We start from the raw sequence: 22,207 nt of genomic DNA, 5'->3' as shown, positions 1-22,207 counted from the left end.
CACCGGAGCATATACCTCTTTATAGTCAACCCCATATTCTTGCTTATAGCCTTTAACTACCAGCTAGCCTAGCCTTGTATTTATCCTAGAGTGATTATGTAAATAAGCTAAAAAGCACTTATGTACGTGTTATAAGCTGTTTACATAAACTCTCTTAAACAGTCTTACAAGTGCTTATGCCAGTAGGTAAGCTCAAATGAGCTAATCTAAACAGGTCCTCCGAGGTTTAAATTGAAGAGGGGAATTCAGTTGTTAGAGGTAGGAAAACACTATAATCCAAACTATTAAGGACTTAAATTTAAATGGTTTACAATTAGATATTCCACGTAGTGTGAAAGGCTTTTTTTTCACACTTTGTTCATTTGCTGCTTACCATTTTTTATTGTTCCACAGTAACTTATAATTGTACTATTGCAGTATTGTTGTGTTAGTGAGCATGTCAGTGATCTTATCAAACAGGTTAACCTATGGCTTGTTTCTCTGTGTCAGTTATTTGCTTTGTTCTTTGTTGTAGTATCTTTCATGTTGGCAGACCAAGAGTTTATGCTATTTTTTAGGAGTACGGAGGGAGAAATGATATTTATATAACCACATTGTAACAACTTTTTGATAAACTCTTTCATACTTACATTATGTTTTTATTCTCTCTCTTCTTTTTTCTAGAGAAAAAGAAAGATATCACAAAAGTTGTCTCAAATAGTTATTTAAATATCACTACTCTGTAAGTATACAATTGGTTTATAATACAATGATAGTGCCTCCTTTAATTGGTTTTAGGTTGCATTTTTTTATCTCTCTACATTCTTTGTTTTTTTTTTTTTTTTGAAGAAATCTCTACATTCTTTGTTTTAAATGACATAAATTCCTTTAATTGAGAAAAACTTAAGAAATTAGGTATTGCATTTACCTGTTTGGATAAACTACTTAATTAAGCGCTCTATAACATACTCCTTCCATCCCAAAATATAAGGGAAAATTAGTCAACAAAAGTTAATGTATTTGGCTCAAAATTTGTACCAAATACATTAATTTTTGTTGGCCAAATTATGCTTATACTTTGGAACGGAGGGAGTACACGCTTGCCGTATAAATCACATTTTCTCTAACTTTCTCTTCCAATTTGCATGAACCATAATCAATTGAGAAAGGAATGAACACATTATCATCGCTGTTCAGAGTACCGTTCGACGTCCTTAGTCCTACGCACATTCTCATCATCCAGGATACAATTTCATACAGATTTTCCTGCACCATTTGCAGAGGAAGTACCTGCAGGCATGTTCACAAGAAATGTACTTGCAGAATAATCTGCAGGAAACTGAGTAGGAAAAACCCTTAAAAATTACAATCAACAAGCAAAAGTTTCTTGCAGATGTTTTCACTTTTCCTGCGGATAGTTCCGAGAATTATGAGAGGATTTCAAAGTTCACAGGAAACAATTACTCACGATGGTATAACCTAAACACCTAAATCCTAGGAGAAATCCGTAGACAAATATGGAATTTCTAGTAGTGTACTTCATAACTCCCGTATATCACTATTCGATTCCAAGGACTGGAGATTACAAACAATAGAGTTCATGGCAAAGTGTAGTGAATCAAACATTAGAGTACAGTCTATGAGTTCAATGTTTGATAATCATTGTGTGGCATTAGCTCGTCTTAGATGCTTCTTCCTGTTTATCCATGCAATCTGAATTTTGTTTGCTCTATATGATTTCCCATAAGGCGATTCATTCCTACAATAACACAACAGTCAAATCAATATGTCAGAGCCATGGTTTTGATTATGTATATTATTCATAAAACTCACACCCTTGTAATACGTGTCGTGTATGTATATGTGAAGGCCATCTCTGTCCTTTTACTTCCCAATTTTTTGGTAGAAAAATGACGAATTTGAATTCTAGGATTTTATCATTCATGAAAAGCCTCACATTAGAAGAGATAAGGTTTGACAATGTGTATATAAGTAGTAGGTAGTCCTCACCTCACAAGCGGATTTATAAGAATTGCGTTAGGTTCAAGTTAAATTCTAAAATAGTATAAAGGCAACTAATTTGGACCACCAATCATTCATATTCACGCACCAAGCACAATAGTGCCGGATGTATTGGGAAAAATCCAAGTCCCACATAGACAAGGATTGAAAACTTAGTTTATAAGTGGTGGATGGTCTTAACCTTACAAGCTAGTTTCGTAAGGGTTAAGTTAGACCTAACCCAAGTCATATAATTATTGTCGCGTTATTTTTCGAAGATCATAGCTATTTAATTAGCTTTTGACTCACTGTTTTTATTCACGACTGAACTTTTAATTTTTCAAAAGTGAAAAAAAAGGTCAAATTACCACATTTTAAAGATTTAGGGTCCCAGGATTAGTTATATTTTTGGAAGGTGTCAGCACCCTAAATATCCATAGTATTCTATCGGAACCTCTTGATTTTATTCATTTTAATGCTATAACTTAGTTGCTTTTTTTTTTTTTTTTTAAAGAATGAATCAAAAGTAGTGATTAAAAGAAAATAAAGATTTTTTATTTACATTGTTTTATTGATTTTAAAGGATTTGAAATGAATCTATGGATTTCAAGAGATTTCAGCAAATTTTATGAATTTTAAGAAATAATTGAAAAAAATATCATTAGACACACTGTCTTTCACAAAATATCAATAAAGACTCTTTTATTTATTTTATTTTTTATGGGAGAGCTAGAGAGAGAGAGAGAGAGAGAGAGAGAGGGAGAGAGAGAGAGAGAGGCAGAGAGAGAGAGTAAGAGAGAAGGGAGGAGAGATAGTAAAATCTTAAAAGAAAAAAACAATCCTAAGAAGCTTCATGTTTTCATGAAAGACTTTTTCATGCTAAAATTTCACTAGAAAATTTCACAAAATCCATCAAAATCTGATTTATTAAACAATCCTTCCAAATTTGAATGATTTTGAATATCACTAGACTTTTTTTAAGTGATTAAGAGTCTTGATTGAATACCAGAAGACTTTTTTTAAATGACAAAAAATCTTGATTGAATAAGACAAGACTTTTTTTAAATTGGAAAGAGTCTTGATTGAATACGACAAGATTTTTTCATTATAAAAAAGTCTTTTAAAATGCTAAATAGAAATAAAATGAAATTCAAAAATGCTAAAAAGAAATAAAATGCAAGAAAAAAAAAAGGAAGGGACAACCGAAGGAACAAAATTTCGAAGGGACTTTTTCCGAAGGGACAAAAATAATTAGAGGGGGAAAAGAATAGCTCGTCAACACATGTTATAAATGAGGGAGAAGAGAGAAAAGTTCTTTGACAGCTCAAGAGAATTTTTTGTATGTGAAATTGTGTGGAATGTCAGCTCTATTTATAGGTGAGGAGCCAAATATGAGTTTCATATAAAAGGGAAAGTTTGTTTAATAGAATCGATGAGATTGAATGTGATTTGAATGATTTTTTGGAAGAGAAAGTTGACAATGTAATTCGGCATGATTGGTGGCACACTTGAGATGAATTTTTTTGAACCTTGACACTATATTTTTGACAATTTTTGGACTCATTAAAAAAGTTTAATAAAAAACCTAAAGAAGTATTTAAACTAAAAAATAAAAATATAAAATAAAAATAAAGACTGAATAAAAATGAAAGACAAAAATAAAAACTAAAGTTAAAAAAAATAAAAAGACTAATAAATAAATAAAAGTGAGAAGAGGGCCCGAATCGGAACCAAAATGAGGTATTTTAAAATACCTCTGTCGAAATTTTCGCTGAAAAGACAGATAATATTTCGGGTCAGAGGACATGTGAAAGTAAGATGTTAGGTCAAAAATTAAGGTATGACAATTATGAATGGTCTTTATTGAAAATGAAGCATGGAGATACATATGCAAGGTAGAGAAGTTATAGAAAAAATGAAACAATATTTTTCATCAAAGATAGTGCTTTTAATCATAAAAGGGTGAAGACATGCTGAATATCACCAGAAAGAGAACAATGAAATGGAAGGAATAAATTAATGACCTTATGACTCCTTGAGTGTGAGGGCTCCGCAAGAATCCTGCAAAAAGAGTTGCGAGTTCTTCAATGTCTTTAACGCGGAGTGAAAATGCCTCCACATTGGTTAAGCATTTTACTGATCTGGTACTAGTTAAGCCCCATCCTTGAAGCTTTACTTTTTTACCTTCTACGAGAGAAACGTGTTACAAATCACACGATGAAAGGGATGAAGATTTATCTCATAGATAAAATATACTTGATAGCTTGATAGAGATAAAATTTCTTAAAATTCCTATTGATTGGTAAAAGATGAAATAAAAATTATTATAATTTGCTCTTTGTATACAGCTTAGCAGAAGATTAACAATCTAATTGAAATCCTAACTAATTTTTATATTTTCTAAAACATGTTGTTTCTCATTTTCTAAGAAGGCCATGCCATATGATTATTACTACTTCTTTTGAGGCATGTTATCATTATATCAAATATAGCTATACCTTTGCTTTTAGAAGATCGTTCAAGATACCATCGTAGAAGCTCTTCACCACAAGCATCCCCTTCAGTTAACGTAACCGGAATTCCATCTTCTCCGATGCTCTCCAATTTTCCACGCACGATAAACACCACCTTCTGTATGAGACAACCCTGACTCAAAATCCTACTTCCTCTGTTGTACATCGTATGTATTAGTCGCTCAAGGATGGCATCTAAGATAGGCTCATTCTCATCCATTAGGGAAAAAATTGGAACCTGTAGAAATCTTAGATCATCATTACAAACAACATTTGGTGTGTCATTGTTTTATTTCAGATGCATATGCATAAATTTTTGTTTTTCAAAATTGTTCTCTCATCCAACTTATATTGGATTCTAGCAAGTTAAATGTAGACGCATAGGGTAAAAGAGAATCATAAATAAACTTAAGGCTTATTGATCTGTTTAGCCCTTGCAATTAGGCGGCATTTAAAAATTTGTCTCTGTAATTGCTAATTCTGGCAATTTAGCCTTGCAATTGTTAATCATTTAAAATTTCGTCCCTCTCCCCACTTAATCACTGCCACGCCACATGAAATTCCAAATTTACCCCTGGGTTTCCAATTCTTTCTTCAATATTTTGTCATCTTCTTAAGGGCAAAATTGGAATTTCATGTGTGACAGTGATTGCCACGTCATCAAATTAGTGACGTGGCAGTGATTAATTTGGTCCAAGGACCAAATTTTAAACGATTAACAATTGCAGGGTTAAAATGTCTGGATTAGCAATTAGAGGGACGAATTTTTAAATGCCGCCTAATTGCAAGGGCTAAACACATCAATAAACCTAAACTTAATTTAAAGAGTAATCATGAACTTTTTTCAAATGTTCCAATGCATACTTTTTTAACGAATTTGAAGATATGACGTCGTATGTCTATTTGGAGATCTTCTGGCAAATTCTCCAAAATCATTTTCTCAGAAACACCCCTTGTTGCAGCCCAACTATACCGTTCAGCCTGCCGTACTCTCCTGCATGACAAACAAGATAGTATCCATCATTTTTACACATTATGTGTAATCCAGATTTTGATAGATGCATTTTAGAAATGTTGATGCGACTCGTTAAAAGAGTTAGAACATTTACCTTTTGAGATTTTCCGGTAAGTGACGACGGCTCATCCATTGCTCAACATCAGAGCCTCTACTTAACCATTCCAGGCTTCTGTAAGCAGGATGGAGGACGTCAGAAATTTACTAACAAGTTCCATTATTAGTCAAAAATGGTAATTTTAAATAAATTTAAACTGGTCAACAAGGACAAAAATTTCTTACAAAGAATTAATATGATACAATATTTAGAGAAGAGGTGTGTTACACCGTATAGTTTGATACATTCCACCTATAGGATGGCTAGACAATCATCCTTCTACATTTTTTACATAAGTATATATCTCTTACCAAGAATTAAAATGCACAGAAAATAAGAGAAACATCTACCTCTTGCCAAGAGTCTGAAAAAATCCCTGTATGTTTCCGATGAGAAGGGCTAGAAGTATGAGTCCCAATGCCATGATGGAAACTGTAAAGAGGACTTCCCACACAAAATAGCTTGGAGTTTGATTACCAGCCAGAGTAATGATTTGCTGTATTAGAAGCTCACATAGATATAATTAGTTAGTAATACATGAATGTGAGATTCTTTTTAGATGAAAGTCAAATATTTTGGTTATTGATCATCAAATTGTAGCTTTTAAATTTTATTGTTTCAAAATAACACAAGTCTCCCTATTTTTTATTTTTTATTTTTCAAAATATATAATTTAATTTCTAATTGTTTCTACGTAATTTTATAACGTAATTCTTTTCATAATTTTGCAATGAATTGGTTCGTTCAAAAAATCTAATTAACCATTAAAAAGTCAAGTTTTAATGTTTTTAGCATAGACAAAAGCATAAAAAAAGAAGCCAAATGAGGCAATAAATTTGTTTTTTACGTTTGTGGCAGCTGTAACCACTATTTGTTGAAAAATAAAAATCAAGTCCCGCATTAATAAAGGATAAAGTCCGACTAAATTTTATAAAGAAAGACACTCTTTACCTTACAAGTCAGTTTTGTAACGATGATTTTAATCACCGTATTAAAACGACAAAGAACGATACTAGGCATAGACTACCTATATCTTTTTGTCGGGGCTGTTTTTGCGGTAACTTTTTTAGAACATTTATTACAACCAAAAGAAGAAAATGTATACCTGGAATCCCCAAAAGAGTGCATACACATATTTGTTGATCACCTTAGTTTCTATAGTAAGTGGTATGGCATTGCCATAAATTCCATAAGAAAAAGCACCAGATGTGGCATTCAAACAAGCATCAGCACTCTTGTCTTCACTCCATAATGTGGCTGATATATTCCCCACTTTAGAATCACAATCAATCAAGTCCATGCATCCAAGTAGATTAGAATGATGGCAGGCATCTCGCAAACATTGGTTAACCCTCTGGAAGAACAGCAAGGGATAAAAGGAAGGAAATTGGTAAACTGAAAGCTACTTAACATTCATTTACTGAATTAAATTATTAGAAGAACCTTTCATTTTTAAAGCATGCACAAAAATATAATTACTCTGATCAATTCATTCTTAATTTTGACTATAATTCTTGCAACATTTGGGTAACTGATTAATTTAGTGCTTATGTATAAGTTATTTTTAAAATAAAGTTAAACTGTTTCCGAAGAGCCTATAGACTGTTTTAATAACCTATAATGAAGAGTTTATAGAAATAAGCTGAAAACAACTTATATACATAGGGAGAACCAATGTTTTTGCTTACCTGTAGACCAAAAAGGTACCAGCATGAACCAACAACATGGCCAAAGAACATAAAGGTGAGAAGACCTATAGTTAAATATGCCCCGCCTGACGCAAATATGAATGGAGTTGGAGATTGGCCTATTAAGAGCGAACAATATCTATATAATTTTGGAATGTACTGTAAAGAGATCACTAGAGGTAGAAGATTCTTAGTATTATGTGCTACTAAAGACCCCAAGGAAAGCAATATCATTATCTGCAAGCATTTCACGAATATTAATATACTGAATAAAATAGGAAAAATATTTCACAACATATTAATACACTGAATAATATAGGAATTGGGAAAATACAAATCTTAAATCTAGATCAACTGACAAGTCGATAATAGAAATGGTTGTAAATGCTCTATCGTTGTCGTTATTTATTATAGTGGAAATACAATGAAGAAATACAGAAAACTATTGTAAGGTTTAAATCAAGTGACATCGACGATACTAGAAATGCTAACGGGACAGAGCGATAGAAGGGGAGTACTTCCCCGCTCCCAACCCCCGTCATCTAAAATGCCTCTCATCCCCGTCCACATTCCCAACCTCAAAAGAGTATTTTCTCCACATCCCCTTCCTCGTGGGGACCCCATTAACATTTAAAAAAAAATCAAATTAGAAGTAAAAAAAAACCAAGATCACTTGAATGAGATTATATGGATCTCTTCCAACTTAATTGGGTTCGAATTCAGCCCTGAAAATACACCAATGTTAAATCTCTTGAGAGAGTGTTTTGCCACCCTTAAAAGTCATACTCAGCTTGAACGATTAGTCTCTGCAGTTGTGCGTAAAAAATACTCCATTCACTCCCAAAATTAGAAGTAAAAAAAAAAGTTAAATCCCAAGAAAAATAAAAAAAAACTACGACATTATGTGAGCTTTGTAACAACAACCATTTCATACAAACAAAATTTATATGCATATTGTTGAAATCACAAAAAAAAAAAAATTAATAACATAAAATACTTGAAAGTACATATAATAAAGTGCTTGTGGACAGTGTCCCCGCGGAGCGGGAAGTAAGATTCCCTCCTTATCCCCAAACTCTTATGGGGACATTGTCCCTCATCTCCATCCCCATATGCTAAAATTCACCGCCTTCAGGGGTTCAAACATGGCAGTCCCCACTAGGATCCCCACTTACAAGTACATTTTGACATCTTTTGCCGATAATGTTAGGCTGAACACTTTCATTCGAGTTCGAACCCAAGTCTTCGCTGTTGTGTGTGAGTTTTAATGGTGTTTGTCACTTCATCTACAGATAATCTTATCAAAGATCCGTCTCGGTTGTGCCCTTAGTTTCTTGTAAACAAATTGATGTTTCTTAACCAGTCGCATCAATTGGAGCAACCACATCAATTTGAGGGGGATGTTAGTCAGGAATTCATTTGTTTCATATTATATGATAAATAAAATAGGAAAAGGGGACAGCTCCTTAGTTGTATATTTTTAGCTTTACTAAAGTAGACTACGCAAATTAGGCAACATAATATTTTATATTTATTTTTTATCGTTTTTTAAGGAAATTATTTTTTTATCCTTGTTTTATAAAAGCGGAAAGACGGGCATGTTAGTTCCCTCCTTGTTTTGTCAAAAAAAAAAAAAAAGTAGTTCCCTTCTCTAATAATAATAATAATAATAATAATTATAATAATAATAATAATCATCAAAGTGAGGGTAATTTGCTCTAATAATAATAATCAAAGTGTTCTTATTGTTTTGTCTCTCCTTCTTATCTAAAATCCCACAACTTTAACAAAATGTATTTATGGTTATCCATCTAACAGCTTTAGGCTTTTTAAAACATTTGGCTTTTAACAACAACTTGGAGAGATGGGAATAAATATACCTGAGGAAGAGGTGATGCAACAAATAAGTCGATAAAAAAGTAACCCTTCAAGTAGTTATGAGCAATTCTCGTGGGATGGTCAACTAAATCTGCAGCACCAATGCCCTTATACTCAGGATTAATGTAAGCCAACCTGAACTGCAAACAAACAACTTAGTAGAGTTATTTAATCTTTAAATTATGAAAACACAATAAACTATAATCAAACTTAATTAACCACCGGGTTTAAGATTCCGGGCACTTTCACATTTTTCTTCCTATAGGTAAAGAGAGACTAAAAATTTATATTTAAATGGCCTATCATTAGACTATAATAGATGGATTAGCACAACTTATATCCGAAAGGATTACTGAGAAATTACTTGGAGAAGAATGTTCAAAAAATACAGGACATCCATTATGCTTCGAAGTAAAGAAAGTAATGTTGCCATTGTCCAATTGATAACAATACATTTATCATCCTGTAGAAAATGAATGAGAAAAATTTGAAGTTTTCTTTAAGCAGAATAAATGACATAGGAAGATTTAGCAATTAAATAAAATGAAAAGAAAAGAATCATACCTTGTTCACATAGTATAAGAAGAAAAATAACGGATCAAAAAAAATTGCGACTGAGCAAGATATAGCAAAAATTGTGTTCCATTGTTGTACGACTTTACAGTGAGGGTTCATAACTCTAGGAATACATGAAGAGCAAAAAGATAAAAGTTTTCTTCCGAAACAATTGGCGTCGCCATAGAGAAAATTGTGAAACTGTATAAACATGAACAAACATGCACGCAAAAAGTGTATTCGATCAACATAATGATTGGCATTAAAATCAATATAAACGTAAACCAATGTATAAATATGAAAATATTGATCTGTCTTGTTCTCTAGCAACCTTGTTTCCCGCCACTACTATATTTCCAGTTGCAGGAGTAGCATATAGTGGACCACTCATTTGGCTAATCGGAGAATTCCTCGCGGTGTGTCTGACAAGATTCGGTTGTCTCTCATATGGATCAAGGGAAGCCATAGGAATAAAAACTGAAGCGCTTTGTGTCCTCGATATGTTCCTTTGGAAGTTGGAGTCCTGATGCTGCTCGGATGGTTGTGGACGTTTTTCTGAAAGAATCGTAATTTCATCTTTTTCAAAATCATTCATGTTTTCTTGATGACTCTGAAAAACAGGGTAAAAACATCAATATATTTGTCTATGTACCATCTCAGAAAATTTATAAAGAAAAAACCAATTTAGATCACAACTTTCAAAAGTAAAATATAAATCATTAAGGAGTCAGCTCAAGTGTAGTTAATGAGCTTTACATGAATCATTCGAAAGAACACTCTAGCTGGAACAATCATTGTTGAACTTTACTTCTTTAAGAAAATAAATAAATTGATATTCAATCCAATGACTTACTAATTCAGAGATTCAATCCGAACAACCACAAATGAGGACAGGTCTAATTTTAGTTAATTCCCGACCAAACCCCAAAATTTTCTTAGTATCATGAGTTAAGACAAAAGAATGAAAATTCAAAGATTGTATGCTAGACAAAGCCATATAGAACTCAATGCATTTCACCTGGACCGTTCCTACGAATCCGGAAGCTCGGCTCTGTAAGCGAAAATAAGCTCGTAATAAAATAAAAACGTATTTTTTTAAGAGAACAATGTTTTATATAATTTTTTAAAAGATATACAACGTGCGGTACACTCAAAGGTGAAAATCACTACCGTATACATGAGGAATATGTGTTTCTTTTACAATAAATTTATCAATAGCTTCTGTTTGGGATTCAATTAACTCAGATTCTTTTTTCTTTTTCCTACGCTTCTCAGCACCAGACTCAAACTTTCTAATTTTAGGCGACAATTTAGGAGGCATAGAGGAAGATTGAAAAAAATCTGGAACCTGAAATTCGTGACTGTTATTGAAGAATTTGTGTTATCTATTGAAGAGAGCCAAAGAATTTGTGTTATCTATTGAATCTGTGTTGAGAATCTGTGATAGCTTGGTCGAAAATCGAATCGGGAAAGAAGAAAAGGGAAGTATGATGGAGGAGTGGTGGTTATGTAACACGTCGTATGAGTATCATAAGAGAGAAAGAGAATAAGGAAAGAAACACGGATGATATCAGAGTTCTCATAAGAAATTTTTTTAAGTGGAGTAGTACTTACTGTTACTAGTGGGCTGTAAATTTTTGTTTTAGACCCATTCCTTGAGGAAGCCCAGCTCCAGTGAGCTATTTGCACCCCCAAAGTCAGGCCCTGCATTTTAGGAAAGACCTTTGTTCTTATATGGCTGGCAGCCAAATCTAGAATGATGTATTTGACTTACAAAAGAAAGTTTTTTTTTTTTTTTTTAAACTAGACACAATAAAGTTTTTAATGCATAAAAAAGATACACAGGTGGAACTTTTATTAAAAAAGAAGTACTGAATATACCCTTATCTTAAACATTCATTAAGCTAACTATGCAATTTTTGAAATCCAAGTACCACCCAAGTATCCAACTTCTATAATTCTAAAAGAAAAGGTAGCTAGTTAGTTAAATTTAAGAAACACATGTATGCCCTTTCTCATGCCATTGAATTTGAACCTACCTCAACAAAGCATCAATACTTGTGGTTAAATGTCAAAGCTAACATTTAATACATTCATAATACTTCATTATAATATCAAACAAAAATAAAAAATGACAATTACATTATCCATTAACAAAAGGTGTATAGAGATTACCCATCTGAATGGACATAATTTTTTTTGTTGTCTTTAATTTTATACGTAAATATGGTCTAAACATGTGTTTATAAATGAGGGAAAATCCTCACCTCACAACTTAGTTTTGTGAGGTTGTGTTAGATCCATCTACGATTTTTAAAATGGTATCAGAGTCTTCTCCAAGATCCATTAGGTCACTTATCATCAGGTTTCCGCTATCAAGCCACCTACCATTTATATCCATGCACCAGGCACAATAGTGTTGGGTGTGAAGAGGTGTGTTAAAGAGTCTCACATTAGACAAAATATGGCATGGACATGTGTTTATAAATAGGGCAATCCTCACCTCACAAGTTGGTTCTATGGAGTTGTGTTAACCAGACCTATAGGGGTCAATAAAGTCCCAAAACACAAAGCTCCACTTAAAAAGCCTCCATTTAACCCCCCTTTTTTGTTGGCCGCCTCTTAAAATTAATTTTTTTGGCCCCAGCCCACTAAAATTAATTTTTTGTGGGCTTAGTGACAAGGGCTTCAAGGCCCACTAATTATAATCTTAATCTTTGAAAAAAAAAATAACTATGATAATAATATATAATAAAGATTTTAAATTTTTTATTAATTAAAAAAAACACAGCCATCCGCCGGAGCTCCAGCAACCACCGCACCAACCACAATCGGAGCTCCGGCCACCACCAGTTTTTGCCGGAAAAATTCTGGTACACCACTTCGGTCGCCGGAGCCACCGTCGATCGTCAGAGCTCCTGCGTTGACTCGGGTGTTGACCGCACAAGCTTTTACAACAAAAAAAAATCTGAAAAAAATGGAGCTTGTGACCTTTGTGGGCTGATGTATATTTAGTGGGCTTAATATTATTGTGGCTTATGTAATAGAAGGACAATTTTCTCTTGTTCTTTTTAAACCCCCTTACATGTGGGTTGGGGCTGAAAATTCCAAACCCCATCAAATTGACAGCTTTAGCTAAACCCAACCACAACTTTTAAAATTGACAAATGAATTATTTTGATTGATGTCAATTTAAAATAGTATCGTTTACTCATCTTTTATTGATGCTTAAATAAAAATTTGCATATATGTTGGTTAGTCCAAAATATAGGCAACTATTAACTAACTTCACCTTTATTCCTTCCCAAAAAAATAAAAAATTTAAACAATTTTTCATTTATTTTTCCCAATTTATTTTTCACCGATTGTTTTATATGTTTGAAATAGCCACTGCAATTTAACAATGGGTGATCTCTTTTCAATTCAATCATGATTTTTTCCAAACATCTGATATCACTAACCTAAATGCAATGGTGAGTTAAATTTTATTGAACTCTTACATTAAGAAAACTAAATGGGAAAAAAAGTTAATTTTATTATTTTCTTACTAATAATATTTTCCACTGTGTTGGAATTTTTTCGCAAAAACACAACAAGACAAAACATTTTAAGTTTTTTAGGAATTGCAATTGGGTACAAAGACTAAGAACAAATCAAATAAAACACAAGAGAGAAAAGAATAAGACCTGATTAATGAGGAACTCAAGGTGAAGAAAACCCCAAAAGCTGTGAGTCAGAAAATGTAAAAAGAGAATTTGTAGTATGAGTATCTGAGTGTGTGGGAGTGTTTATGAAGGTGAAGACTTTGATTAGTCAATTTGTAATAAAACAGAAGTTGTTGGCACGTAAATTTCTAGGTAAGCAAGTGCGCTTCACAAAAAAGGCAAGCTGAAGTCAAGTTAGTAGCTATCAAGGAAATTCCAAGGAAATTCTTCCATGAGCACAACTCCAAATGAAAAAATTTAGGCACACTTATATCAAATAAAAAAAATTAAAACAAAAATAATATAATCACATCAATCAACATCTTTTAGTTTTTATTCTTATTTAATTTTTTTTATTTAATGTGAATGTGCTCAAATATTATTCATTTAGGGTTGTGCTCATAGAAGAATTTATCGTAGTTATTAACCAAATTAGTTAGGAATAAAAAAGCATCAACGGTGGGTATTGGCACATGTCTTCACAGTGATACGGGTGAGTTTGTTCTCGCTAAGACTGGATGCTTCTCTCTCCTTTGTGACAGGGGAGGCCTTTTGAATTTGGATGTCTTGGGCAAATCAAGAGAGTGGTTCCCTTATATAAAAAAAAACCACAAAAAATGATAAGATTAAGGGAAATGAATGGAAAGACTATTAAACATTTCATTTTACATTATGCAAAAAGAACACAAGTATGAATCATTGAAATGTGAATCAATTAGCTCTAAACTAGAATTTATGTTCCAGAGTATAGGCTTATGCAATTGTTTGGCAATTGCAATTGGCACCTACTCATATCTTATGAGTTATGATCAATGGCACGACACTTATGCTTTTGGCAATTGATTTTATTTGTGTTAATAGTTGCATAATTGAGATGAAAAGATGTTTTTTGTTTACAAATTGAGAGATTATTCATAGAGAATAATAATTAGAAAGAAAAGATTGGAAGTCATTCTGTTTCCTACTTTCCCCCCAATTTCGGAGAAATGTTTTGGGGCATTAAGCGCTAAAGTCAAACTTTTTTCCTCTTTCACAATTTTTTGATCCATCCACTTTCTTTTGATCCAAATGATGCGTGGAATTAATGCAACAATTTTTTTAAGGGTTATTTTAACTTGTGTTTTTAGAGCACATGTTAAGGAATCAAAAGTAGAAATATTCTCTCAGGTTTTGTGTATTAATTTATTACAAATGCAACAATTTATATTGAATTTTCTTATTTAAATTTGTAAAAAATTTTAAATGTGTTAAAAAAATAAAATGTATATTTTTTGTTATGTTAAATGCATTTTAACACAATTTTTTTTAAAGAAAACAAAGACAATTATTCAAAAGGTTTGAATTTTTTTTTTGATGAGCAAGGAGAGATGACAGGCATCAAGAGACATCATCGACATCCCATCTAGATTGGCACCCCAAAAGACCTCCATTCTATGCCACCAAACTCAAAAGATTTTATTAAAAAAGGGGGGAAAATATTTACAAAAGGAGGGAGACTAGACCAAAACCCTCAAAATAAGCAGAAAAGAAAAGAAAAACAGAAAAAGTAACAGAGGAAACAACAAAAACATTCCAAAGAACAGATCAAAGACATCTGTAATTAGGAAATCCACATCTATCCCGAAAGAAATCAAGCCTTAAATCACTTGGTAGAGTGCCAATCAAACTGCACCAACCATGGAGTAACCCATATTAGCTAACTTATCTGCACAACAGTTTCCTTCACGGTAAATATGAGAAGAAATAACCTCTCTAACATTTCAATAGAGGAAATTTATTAATCAGATTGTAACCCCAGACACGAGATTCAGTAGGCTTCTTTGCTAAGACTTGTTGTACCTTGAGTTTCTATTTATGTTGTCTTGTTAGAACAGGCATGAAGTCTACAGCTGCTGATCTTTCATCATATTCTCAGACTGTTGCCCACAAATATAAACCATGCTGGATATTTTTGCTATGATGAACCATTAATAATTATTTTTACTTTTTTCAAAATGTTGTGCCTTTATTTTTCTAAATTGTAGAAATCAAGAAGGTCATAAATGGAGAAGATCTTAACTCATTCGTTTCGTATTCTTATGCAAATGCATTGATGAGGCATGTGGCTTAGGAATGGATTCTCTCAAGTGAAATTCTCTTCATTTTTCTCAATTATTGCATCTTAATACACTCAACACCCTCTTTTTCTTTAGAATTTAATATCTCCTTTTCACTCTCATATTTAATAGTGTAAATGTAACAATGCAGAAAAAAATGAAGAGAATTCCACTTGAGAGAACCCTTTACCACGTAGCTTAGTAAATGAATCAAAACTTCCATTCTTGAGCTTTGTTATTCTCAAGCAAGAAACATGTTCCCCTCTGTATACATTCAGTGCATTCTCGGGGCTTGATGAGATCATAATGATTGTGGTTACTTGTATTCTACAGTCGTACTATATTATTGGCTGTAATTTTCCTCAAATGATTGTTGGCGCATGATTCAACGAAATTGGCATTTCACTCTAAGGAGATAGTCATACAAACTCACTTGGATTGGCCTAGTGGTATTAGCTTGGAACTTGGGAGTATGCTCCTTCTTAAGGTTTCAGGTTCGATTATCTCTGGTGCCAATTTACAGGGTTAGTTTAGCTTTTTAAAAAAAAAAAAAAGGAGATAGTCATACATAAACACAAATACAAACAAAATTATTTGGGCACAATAATGAGAAAATTTAAATGATATATAAATTAGTCACGTTATTAAACCATTTTATCTTTAGAAAAAATCATTTATTAGAGTGTGCCTAAACTTTTTAAATATAGGTTTGTCCCTTAGCAAGTATTTCTCCGCTCCATGTTCTTATGTATTTGTTTCATGTTTATGGGAAAATGCATTCATGTTACATGTGACTCAATGAATACGCATTAAAAATGTGGAAATCTTAATATATTGTTGGGATTAAGTTTCTTTAACAAATCATTTAATGTATTTTATTGATCCATTATACTTCTAATATTTCAACTACGCTTTGCATCTATCACATGTTGGAATAAAATGAGTGTAAACAATGTCTCTTAAATTTTGATGATAGCAATGTATTAAAAGATCAATTGGATATGTTAATATTTAAGTGTGCAAGACCATAGACAAAAAATTGTACATTGTCTTATTCAAGTATTGTTTCGGAAAGAACAAATGTAGAGCAAAGTATTTTCAAGAGAAGCTAAGTTCAAATTAGAATTTGAAAAAGCCAGACTCTGATGACAACCCAGAAGCTGGACTAATCAGATTCTGAAGATCACCCATCAACTGGACCTCAGACTCTGGAAGCCAGACTTTGGATAGCTGAAAACCAAAGGTGCAGAAGTAATGGATGTCAAGCTATATGGTAGTTCTAAAGAGCAAGCAATGGTAGTTCTGAAGTGTCAGAGAGTTAATGAATGTCATTTTCTTTGAATGACAATGAAGGACAAATTGTACAACCACTACCTCCAACATTCCCATTTGCATTGTACGAAGCTTAAAACTGTGTCTCCTTTGAAAAAGAACGGTTAATTCCTTATAAAGGAAAGGTTCCAAAATCATTATTTCATATGAAATTAACCAAATCAAGCAACAAATCAACGATGCTTGATCAAGCTTCTCTAATGACTCTAGTGATGCGTCGACACTCTTCAACATCTCTTTTCAACCTCTATATGAAGGATTAAAATAACCATCCACTACCAACCACATCCTAGCATGAACCAACAACATGGGCAGAGAACATAAAAATGAGAAGACCTATAATTAAATTTGCTCAGGCCGACGCAAATATGATTTGGGTTGGAGATCGGCCAATTAGCCGAGGCAAAAATCTGAATAATTTTGGAATATACTGTACAAAGATCACTAGAGGTACAAGATTCTTAGTATAATGTGCTTCTGAAGACCCCAAGGAAATCAATATCATTATCTGCAAGTATTCACAACATATTAATATAGGGAATAAAATAGGAATCATAAAATCTATATTAAATAACAATGTCAATATTAGAAATGGTTGTAAATACTCTGTCGTAATTTATTATAGTGGAAATACAATGAAGAAATATAAAAAGCTATTCTAAGGTCTAGATGTGACAATGCCGATATTAGAAATGTTAACGGAGTAGAGCGATAGCGGGGGAGTACTTCCCCACTCCCAATTACCGTCATCTAAAATGCTCCCTATCCACATTTCCCACCTCGGAGAGTATTCTCTCCACATCCCCTTCCTGGTGGGGACCCATTAGCATTTAAAAAAATATTAAATTTTTATTGTTTTCAACCAAATTAGAAGTAAAAAAACCCAAGATCACTTTAATGAGATGATAGAGTTTTCTTTCAACTTAATCAGAGATCCCGTGTTCGAATCTAGTTGTGAAAATGCAGCAATGTTAAATCTCTTGAGAGAGCTTTGCCAACCTCAGAGGTCATACACGGTTCAAGTTATTAGTTTATGCAGTTGTGTGCCGAAGATACTCGGTTCACACCATAAAATTAGAAGTAAAAAGTTTAATCATAAACAATAAAAATCTCATATAAACATATCTTATATAAAAATAATTTATACACATGTTGTGTGAAATAACAAAAAAACAACATATAGAGTACTTGAAAGTACACATATTGAAGTCCTCGTGGACGGTGTCCCCGCGGGGCGGAAAGTAAGATCCCCTCCTCATCCCCAAATTCCCCTCGGGGGGACTTTCTCCTGTCCTCATTCCCATAGGAAAAAATTCCCCACATTTGGGGGCCCAAATGGGGCCGTCTATACTAGGATCCCCACTTACATGTACATTTTGACATCTTTAGCCGATAATGTTAGGCTAAACACCTTCATTAGAGTTTGAACCCAAGGCCTCACAGTTGTGTGTGAGTTTTAATGGTGTTTGATACTTCATATACAGATAAAAAAAAATAGAAAACCAATGCTTCTACCATAGTATCGCAAGCTCAGGAACAATACTCACAAAAAAAAAATCCCTTTTTTTTTGTTCTGCCTATGTTCTACAGCTAAATAGAAAATTGGAAATAAGAAAATTCATTTTAGCCTCTTGAAAAAAAATAAATTGAAAACAAGGTAATATGTCTATTTAGGAGTATTATTCTGGTTTCTTGAATGTGTGGACATAACACCCAACCATCTTATATGATATTCCCAAAACCTCCCTCAAAAACCTTCAAACAATATATAACAACGGTAAATGGGATCAATTTTTGAAGAAACTTTGTCCAAAGTTTCATGTTGTTTGATGTTGTTAGAGGAACATTGATGAAGCAAAGTCATCTTCCTCTTTTGAACACATGCATTTTGGCAATCTTTTTAGAGAAGAGTAGCGTCTACTTATCAAGGGAACCATATCCCATGATTATTTGGTTCTAGAACTGGTGACGGTTGCCTATGTTGTCTAATGTAAAGGCAAAGGTGGTATGCGACATGTCCGGTGTTTTTCATGAAACAATTTTGACATATTTCTCATAATATCAGTAAGAAATTTGTAAATACTACAAAATGCCGTGTGCATGCATTCCATGCCATTACCAGTTCAGCAGATTCACTTTTCACTTTTCAACATGGTACTTCCGTTTGATGGTCAAGATAGAGAGACAAGATATGATTAATATATGTTATCTTATTTAAATCATATGTTTGATGCACTAATGAGATAGGATAATTTTTTTTTCTTTTCTTATCATATCTTGACATTCCTTTTTCGTTTTCTTATCAATTTCAATTCTTCTTCTTTTTGATTGATTTCTATCTTTATATAGATTTCTCTTTTTTTGTTTATCGATTTCACTTTTTCTTTTTTTTCTGTGATGTTGTTGTTATGAAAATTTGTTAAAAAATGTAACCGATCATAAGAGTAATTTTGTCATTTAATTATGATATTTATTCTATCACATCATTATCATGTTTGTTATCATGCGTGCATCAGACACATGATATGATATATGTTTATACCGTCCATATCTTATCCTATATCTAGTTTCATATCATATCTTGTTTATCAAATGGATGTCTTGTCCATTCTTGGTAAGTCTTCAAATCCTTCAATCTTGGTCATTCATGGTAAGTCATCAAATGTTTCTCAAACATAGTTTCTTCTGTATGGTGCCTAATGAACCGTATAGGGTTTTAGCCCCTTTTTATGTCATAAAGGATGAAACTTCTTTGTAATTGATTGATTATGTAACTTTTAAAGATATTTGAATACAGTTGATTGCATTGGTTTTATTTAATTATATTTGTGTTTAATGCTTTTTGTGCGTTTACGAAATGATCCAATTTCACTGGCTACTAACCATAACTTTGGTAGTTGAGTTAGTATAATTGTTCATTAATTCTTTAATAGTTTTAGACATATTCTATTAATGTTTTGTGACAATAATTTGTCGTTCTTAAATCTCCAATGGTTATGGAGTCACCTAAGACATTAGGGTATCGTAACTAGCAGAGAGTGTTAGTGACCAAGACTTTGACCTAACTATTTTGATCAAATGTCGTAAACTAGGTTATCTAGACAATTGCATTCATAATATTTAGTTACAAAGTAATTTATAGAAGGAAACCATACATGACCTAATAGTTTCTTTACCTATTTTCTTAAGTACAGATAATCAAACCATTGTCAAGTGCACCCCCACCCCACCCAACCCCGATTTGTTACATATCCTGACCATTATCGTTGTACTTAATGACAATCTAGTACACTTGATATTTTGTTCATCGGTGCCTTTAAAAATAAAGGTTCCTCTAAATACTTGCAAAGTATACACCCTTTATCATGGTACTCAGAAAATTCAAATTGTTGACGGTAATACTCTTTGTATCACTAATGTTGGTGTCATAAACTTTGAGTTTCGAAATGCATTTGTATCCATGCACTTGATTATAGCTTATTTCAATCGGTCATTTAGTGGATAACAATTGTAAATTGTAATGTCAAGTTTTCTTATGCTAGTTGTCTTGTGCAGGATCAAGTGTCGAGGAAGGTAATCACTATGACTTTGTTTGTGAGTTTGTAGGGGAGGGCTTAAAAAAAAAGGAAAGTGAAAGAAATAAAGAACATTGGGAGGGGAGGGCTTTGTTGGAGTAAGCCCTAATGGTAAATATATATTGTGAATATATATATATATATATATATATATATATATATATATATATATATATATAATCGAGTCATCTCGTGAACTAAACGAGTCGAACTACATCTAGTTCAAGTTCAGCTCAATTAGTTTACAAACTTAATTTTCGGTTCAAGTTCGGCTCATTTGGTTCATAAACCAAGTTCGACGAATCAATTGTCGAATTGAGTTGGTTCGGTTCATTGTCAACCCTAACTAGAGGTAATCATATTGAGATGTGTTGCAAAAAGAAAGGCATGTGTTGGTATAAAAGGAAGAGAGTCGATGCAAATGAGGTGCATGGTTTGTATTTTAGGGGGTTCATGATAGATAAAAGATAGAAAATTAATGTAAAAACAAAACATTGAGCAGGTGCGTATGAACCCCCTGAGTATAAGGTGGCTCCGCCACTGATCCCATACCTCCCAAATTGGAGGGGAAGAAAGATAAGAAGAGAGGATGGAATGGAATGGTATCGATCCTATCATGTTCCATCCCATTCCATCCATTTTAAAAAAAATCCAAACAATGGAATGTCATTCCATTCCATCCCATTCCATCTCAAACCACTAATTCAAAAAGAGCCTTAGTCACATTCAGGAATTTTTCAACTCTGACCCCACTCATCCTTATGAATCCTTCATTCTTTGTATATATCTGTGAGAAACCCTCATACTTTTCTTCCATGATTACCAGGCTTCAAATAGTTGAAAGGTTGTAGCAGTGTCATCAGTTACCCGTTATTAGGAGGTTTTGAGTTTCCAACTTTGATAGTATATTGTCAGCTCCAAACAGGTCTTTACTCTCTTAGTTGTTTATTTGTGTTAACTTGGCTTAATTTAGCGTATATTTGAATTGACTTATTTGAGCTTATCTGACACATGGGACTATTTGGAAGAGCATATTGACATGTCCATAAACCGTTTTCAACATATTTTCATAATTAAGCTATCCTGAGCTAGCTAGGATAGCTTATGAAAACAGTTTGTGTCTTATATGATCTGCATATAAATAGCTTATACGTAAGCCCTTATATGATAAATGGTTACTTAAGTTGTTTATTCAAGCATGGCATTAGTTGTTAATACCCTTTTGCTTGGTTTAGTTAGTCTTACTATATTATGCCAAGATTCTTCAAGCAGTGATGCAAAATGTTGAGATAAATCTTCATGAATAGTGTTGTTCAATTGGTGGAAAGGATAAGCTTATGGTGGTTTATGCTTAACTGTAGTTATATTATACAGTTTTTCTTTTCATATTTTCATTCCTCATGTGGTATTTGGAAGAAGAAAAAAAACAAAGCAATTAGACATCTTGTGTTTTTGGTTTTTTATGAAGGGTGGAACATTGTGTAGAGTTAAGGTAAAGAGATAATACATAGTGGAGAAAGGGACCCTCCAAAAATAATTAGAAACTCAACAGAAGAATAAGCACATCACATATAGAATCTTTATGCTCTTTTTTATCACATTGAGCCACTACTATATGTTATACTTATCTCTTTGTTTAATGGACATGAAACATTCAATCACTCTAAAGCAGTTCCACTGCTTGAGCTTTAAAATCATTACTTGTGTTATTTGAACAATCAAATTTAGATGATTTTTGTGCCAACTTTTCAAGTGGTTAACGTTGTTCATATAT

General features: G+C 32.9%; 1 protein-coding gene across 1 annotated transcript; it reads right to left on the bottom strand.

The window, feature by feature from the left end:
- Window positions 1-1,240: 1,240 nt before the first annotated feature.
- Window positions 1,241-13,500, bottom strand: LOC25496698 (probable cyclic nucleotide-gated ion channel 20, chloroplastic). Its single transcript, XM_013597341.3, has 13 exons — window positions 13,413-13,500; window positions 10,058-10,336; window positions 9,736-9,927; window positions 9,536-9,634; window positions 9,174-9,311; window positions 7,294-7,530; window positions 6,711-6,959; window positions 5,956-6,101; window positions 5,603-5,680; window positions 5,358-5,487; window positions 4,479-4,731; window positions 4,005-4,167; window positions 1,241-1,738 (listed from the first exon to the last, which is right to left on the bottom strand). Exons 2-13 carry the CDS (start codon window positions 10,319-10,321, stop codon window positions 1,639-1,641), a joined length of 2,049 nt encoding a protein of 682 aa, XP_013452795.2. The 5' UTR covers window positions 10,322-10,336; window positions 13,413-13,500; the 3' UTR covers window positions 1,241-1,638.
- Between the last annotated feature and the right edge of the window lie 8,707 nt (window positions 13,501-22,207).

The sequence above is a fragment of the Medicago truncatula genome, chromosome 6 (assembly GCF_003473485.1).
Source record: "Medicago truncatula cultivar Jemalong A17 chromosome 6, MtrunA17r5.0-ANR, whole genome shotgun sequence".
Lineage (NCBI taxonomy): Eukaryota > Viridiplantae > Streptophyta > Magnoliopsida > Fabales > Fabaceae > Medicago > Medicago truncatula.
Note: the sequence above shows the minus strand (reverse complement) of the source record. Positions and strands in the feature narration are given on the sequence as shown.